Genomic DNA, 6019 nt, shown 5'->3' on the forward strand with positions numbered 1-6019 from the left:
AAGCAAAAGAAACATTCTCAGCTGGTGTAATATAGGACTAGGGTAGCGATTAAACAATCGTAAACTTGCTCGGTGAAATAGACCTTTTATGATTTGAAGATTTGAGAAGCTCAAAAGATTTGAAGAATTTAACTGTCCAACTAGTTGAAACATCAATGGCATATGAAATGGAAATCAGTGCAGTGAACAACAAAGAATGATTAAGGGAAAACAAGAGGAAAAAAATTCATAAAGAACTGCAACAATTGGCGGGGCGAGGTCAGAGTAAATACAATCATTCAAGTACCTTCAAATATATGATTAGACATTGATGTAAAGCATCAGGAAATGAGTAACAGGCAGGCTAAGAATATCTGAGAAAAAGAACATAGTTGGCTGAAAAAAGTTTCAGTGGGAGGAGCAATACAAAAGGCAAAAGACAGAGTTGTTTGGAGAGGCATACTGGAAAAACCAGACCCTATGACCCTAGGACCCCTAGGACCCCTATGACCCCTAGGACCATTAATTACGAGGCTTACCCAGAGCCATGATTTTTTAATGCTATCATATTGACATCTTTGGAAGCATTCCGACTTTGGCTCAAAGTCAAATTCATTTAACAATCTAACAGAATTCTTTTCGAAGTCAAAAATAGTCACTGCGCCCCCCCCCCTCGATATCTTCACCAGCAATTTGGCTGCGAAATTCGCTGTGAAATTCACCCTTGCAGTGTGTGCTGTATGAACGAGGGAAGTTAAAGAAGTGCGGAATTTTTTAATGGAAGACTTTTGATTTGGGGTTGCGTAAACGTCTTTTCAAATTTTGGCTATTGTTTTGCCTTGAATTCTAGTGCTCTGCTCTGCTTCCTGCTCTGCCCACATTGTCCATTTATCTCATTCTCCCTTCCTCAAGCCTTGGCCAAACTGCAACATTGTCGGGCAACATTCACAAATTCATAATGTTGCTCAAATGTTGTCCAGTTTGGCCACCATGTCGGCCGACAAATTCATTAAGAAATTTATTGCTCGAATGTTTGAACATGCTCAAACATTTTTCGGCAACATTTGTTGCTCAGCTCTATGTTGTCCAGTTTGGCCACATTGTCGGGCAACAATTCACCTTAATTTCCCATCTAAGAAAAAATCAACATGCGCAGTGCTGTATTGCAAAATAATAACATCAACTCGATTCAATTAAAATGGCCTGTCAAAATTTAAGCTTCGAAGTTGATTTTGCAGAATGGGAAGTAAACCATGAAGAGGAAGAATATAATCAAGAGCAAGGTCTCGTCTGAAACAAGTCCAAGTCCAAGTTCTTGAAAACAACAAATCAGCCAAATGCTACTGCTTCAACGAATGCTCAACCAAAGCACAGAACTGTGACCAAAGAGTGCTAAAAGGAACACGATGGTGTTGTGATGTGTCAAAATCAGCTTCCAGTGGCTGCAGCTTGCTTTCTTTCAGCCATACTTATCCAAACTTTTGAAAAACCACTTATCAATTCAAATTTGGCGCGCTGTTTTGACAACATCAGCAAAGATGCTGCACGACAATGTGGCCCAGTTTGGCCACCATGTTTCGACGACAAAAAAAATCAACAAAATTTCAAGCAACATTGTCGGACAACAATGTTGCCCAGTTTGGCCAAGGCTTCAGGGTCGGTGTGTGCGTCATGTGTTAAAAGGCATGGCTCTGGGGGAGCGGACAATCATGTATTCGTAGTTAATGGTCATAGGGTCTGGTTTTTCCAGTATGCCGTTTGCAGAGAAAGAGTAATCGTACGATCCGCCCTCCTCCTGTGGCCACCATAGGCTTTGGATAAAGAAAAGAAAATATTTATTGATCTGATTACGTCAGTCTCTTAATGAAAACGGCATGTGCGCATAAGGTCTAGCTGCGCACAATTAGTGCGATGCACTAATCAGTGGTGCGATATCGTGATTTACGTAAGCAGTCAGTCTGGACTGAGCTAAGAAACAAAAAACAATTTGGGCGGATAAGAATCCCTGTTCTGTGATACAATTTTCTGACATGAATCAATTTTAGGCCCTGTTTACGCTGCTACGGATCACTTGTTGTTACACTGTTATGGCCTTTCCCTGGGTGCCAGAGTCTAGTCACAGAAACTCAGTGCACCCACTTGGGAGGATTTATCTTTTTTTCGGGAATTTTGACCGATTGAAAGGGAAAAGGAGGAATCTGAAGTGAGAAGGAATTTTTAAGGTTTTCCAAGAAGTTGAGAGGAAAATGTTGAAATAAGTTAAAAAAATAGAAAATTGCGTTTTTAGTCAGTTAGAGGGTTAATTGCTCAAGAAGAGCTTCAAGGTTTATGCAAACTTATTCGACAAACTCAAACAGCGTTACGTTTTTTAAAGTTTAGTTGGTTGGTTTTAATTAGCCTTTTGTAGATATTTTATATGCTCGCCATCTTAAAATGATGAACTGACAAAATGAAAATGGATTCTCCTCCGCATAACTAATCGTACCGTCGTTTTTGACATTACACAAAGCTGTTTTCAAAATTTTTGAATTTGGATCACATAACCTGATAGATCACTAAATGTGCAAAATCAAGTAATGTGTTAAAAATTAGCTGTGATATGGCAACACAAGCACAAGCTCTGCCCCTGTCAGACCACTGTAATTTTGTCTCTGCACTAAACTTAATGAACAGCAGAAATATGTAGCAAATTTCCAGAACATAATATCGTTCATTGGTCATATCTCACCCAATTTCTAAAACATTGAACTGATTTTGTATATTTAGAGGTAATTTGTGGTGTTTTATAAGGATAAGTTGTCCAGAGATAAAAACTGCAAAAATAAATCTCAAGAGGCCAAATTTAAGAACTACTCTGTCCTACCTGACAATCCTGAATGTTTTGAAAGTTTCAAAAGGTACCCCCCTTCCTCCTAAAGGCTGCCCATTAATTAACAGAAGCAACACAAAAAAAGCTCTTGTGTATGGCATTAATTTATTGAATTTGATTAGCAAAGCATTTTCATTAAGCATTCATTCATACTATTTACATGTGTGATGCATTCATGAACCTTTCAAACCCATTATCAAAAGGGCTCTGTCACCAATTGAAACATTGGGCCAACAAGGGGCAGAATTATTCTCTGTACTTCCTAGCCCTATTTCTACCAAAATTTTAGCTGAAAATGTTTTCTTTTGTTGATTTTGGCTCAATGTATTTGTTGTAGTCATAGGCTATTTTAGTGAAACAATTTCATGAATTTTTCATACTTTAACGGGTATTTTCATGAAATTCAAATCTCAAATTGTGAGCAGTTCCACAATGGATATTTGGTTGGAAAGGTTACTGAACTCTGTAACAAAAGAATCACAATTTCATGTAGTCTTTACTCTAAACTTACTTTCATTAGGCCATGGTAAACGAACTTTAAATATCTTTACATACTCACAAAATGATGATAATAAAGCTGCTTAAACTTTGAATGTGTTGAATACGTGTGAAACAAGTCAATCTGTATATTTCTTATGCTCTTCTATTTTCAGAAGCTTGCGATTAAAATTATAGCAAAACTAAACAAAAACTCACAAACCACTTGTCATATCCTGAAATATATGTACAAATTCTTAGAAAAGCCTGATCTAGCTGTACTGAGAATCTTACAGTATGCAGAAGATTAAAATTGAAAAAAAGTCAAAGAAACTCTTTTATCTGAAACCAAGAAACAAAACTAAGGTGGGAGGTAACAAAAAATAGCTGACATTCTTATCATATAAATTTGTAGAAAATTAGCTATTTACAGCAAAACAAAACTTTCCCTTACATTAAAATTTGAAGTTTAATAATATCTATCTGTGACAATGCTTTATCAATAAGTGGCCAAAAGACCTGCATTTGCACCAGGTATTTAGATTCTCTGCAAAATTTAAAGAATTAGTTTCTTAAAGTATCCTAATGGCATTGTAAAAGTGATATGGTGGGTCTGGAAATACTTTTGTTCTTGGCAAAAGTGTGTATGAAAAACATTGTCTCTCATTATTCCTAGCAGATATCGGAAAGCAGCCGAGTGGCTGGTTTTAGACAAAGCAAAATGGGCGTCTAGGGGGAAGGCTAGACGGAGACAAACCAGTTGTATTAGAGTGCCGTCAACGCCCACTCAATACGGCAACCTTTTACCTGTTTTCAAGCACGAAAACAGTAAAGTACTCTAATTATTGGAGTAATTGTTAAGCATTCAAATATACAGCGTTCAGCATTGAAATCTATTGAAAACTACCCAAAATCCGACCCTTTCAAACGGAAAGCATTGGTTTGCAGACAAAACACATTTTGTTTATTGGCTTACATCATACCAGCAAGACGTGCAGCAATTCACGCAAACGAATACGGATTTGTCTCGACTAGGAATTCAGTCCAGCGAATTGATTGTCCTTCGCGAGCAAACTAAATCCTTCCAGGTTGTCCTGTATGCTTTGACTGGTTTTGTTCGGGTAGAAAAGAATCTTGTAATTTTGTTGCTTATTATTATCCCAATAAGTACCCGAGGGAGTCTCGTAACATACGCAAAATTCAACGTTGACAGTGTCTCCTTTATCGTCTCCAGAAACTGGAATCTCAAACGAAAAGGAGTCAGTTTTCCCAGTACTTGTTCCACTCACAAAGGTGCCTTTGGCATCATGGCAACTTCGCCACTTATCAAATGTGTAACGTACAGAAACATTCTTCTGGAAATCGATATTAGAAACAGAAATCGTTCCAAAAATACTGTACTCTCGAATCACAACATTCTCCAGACAAACTCGATTCTCTATCACCTTTTCTTGAAAGTTCGTTAAGGTAATTGGTTGAACAAAATTTAAAAGCTTACTCTTCTTTTCTTCTGTCGTTCCTTTTTTCTTACCTCCGATTGACGGGAATGAATTTCGCACAACAAGGCCTTTACTTCTACTAAAATTTTTAAAGGCAAATAGTTCGTCTTCATTATCGAACAGGTATGAAACAGAGGTGAGAGCTAGGCCACAACTGTCCGCGAAGTGAACTGACTTTGCTTTCCGAACTTCTATTTTTTCGCTCGAACCTTCTTCCTTCGGCACCAGTAGACATGGTTTTACAGGATGTTCTCCTGGCTGACAGTCTAAAGGCCTTTTCCAGACAATTTCGTTGGTATCTTTGCTGCCCTTCAAATGAGGACGCGGAATCTTCCCATCAAAATCGTCGATAAATTTACCCTTCTGTAGCTGTAAGCCATCAATCAGCTCGCGACTGCCTAAACTACCATACTGTCTGAACGAAAATAAGGCCAAATGCTTTTCACTGAAGTCGATCGACATTTTCCTAGCTTTGTAAGATAGCCGTGCTGTCCACGAACATTACACCATTTTCTTCTACATCACAACTTTTAAAAATACTGAGGACAAAGCCGCTGTTGAGTCTAGGTGATTCCTATAACAACTTAACTTTCACCAATCGGCGTAAAGAGATTCCCTTTACTGCCCTCGTGATTATTTCTGTAAACCAATTAAAACCAAGTAAGCAACTTATTGGCAAATGCTTTGTAATAGTAGCCAATCACATAACAGCATTCGACCTATGACGAACATCCGACGAACATCTGATCAAAAAGGTCTAGCAAAAAACAAACGTGAAACAAAACAAAGAGGGCACAGCCCTACCGTTCGACCGTTTAGTCGGCCATTAGAAATCGGCCAAAGCAAAATGAGAAGCTTTCACTGGTTAGTTGCAACTAGTCTACCTCTACAAAATGACTGCAAGCAACGCAAGGGAATTTTTTGGAATGGTATCCCCTTTTCTCTATTTTGTGCCATGGGTCCATGTTTGGAGTTTGGAAAAGATAAGTGAATAGGCTATACCAGGGGTGTATAGTACTGCTTGTTAATGCGAAAAGTTGGCAAATTTCTACTTTTGCTATTGTTTTTCTCAACATTTTATGCAAGAGCCCCTCTTGTTATTTTGATAGCACTACAACACTGGGCTATACGTAAAAATTGTTTCATGTGTTTAAGGTATGTTAAAAGTTTTATAATTTGGCCCAACGAGACAAAA

The 6019-nt window shown here is 38.0% G+C and overlaps 1 protein-coding gene across 1 annotated transcript; it reads right to left on the bottom strand.

Annotated features, from left to right (window-relative positions):
* Positions 1–2936: 2936 nt before the first annotated feature.
* Positions 2937–5371, bottom strand: LOC135696139 (protein phosphatase 1 regulatory subunit 3B-B-like). Its single transcript, XM_065215422.2, has one exon. It carries the CDS (start codon positions 5284–5286, stop codon positions 4357–4359), a length of 930 nt encoding a protein of 309 aa, XP_065071494.1. The 5' UTR covers positions 5287–5371; the 3' UTR covers positions 2937–4356.
* Between the last annotated feature and the right edge of the window lie 648 nt (positions 5372–6019).

The sequence above is a fragment of the Rhopilema esculentum genome, chromosome 14, assembly GCF_057945365.1.
Source record: "Rhopilema esculentum isolate cy_ngs chromosome 14, ASM5794536v1, whole genome shotgun sequence".
Taxonomy (NCBI): domain Eukaryota; kingdom Metazoa; phylum Cnidaria; class Scyphozoa; order Rhizostomeae; family Rhizostomatidae; genus Rhopilema; species Rhopilema esculentum.

Coding starts and splice junctions, on each gene's coding strand:
- LOC135696139 (XM_065215422.2), bottom strand. CDS start 5,286: ATGTCGATCGACTTCAGTGAAAAGCATTTGGCCTTATTTTCGTTCAGA.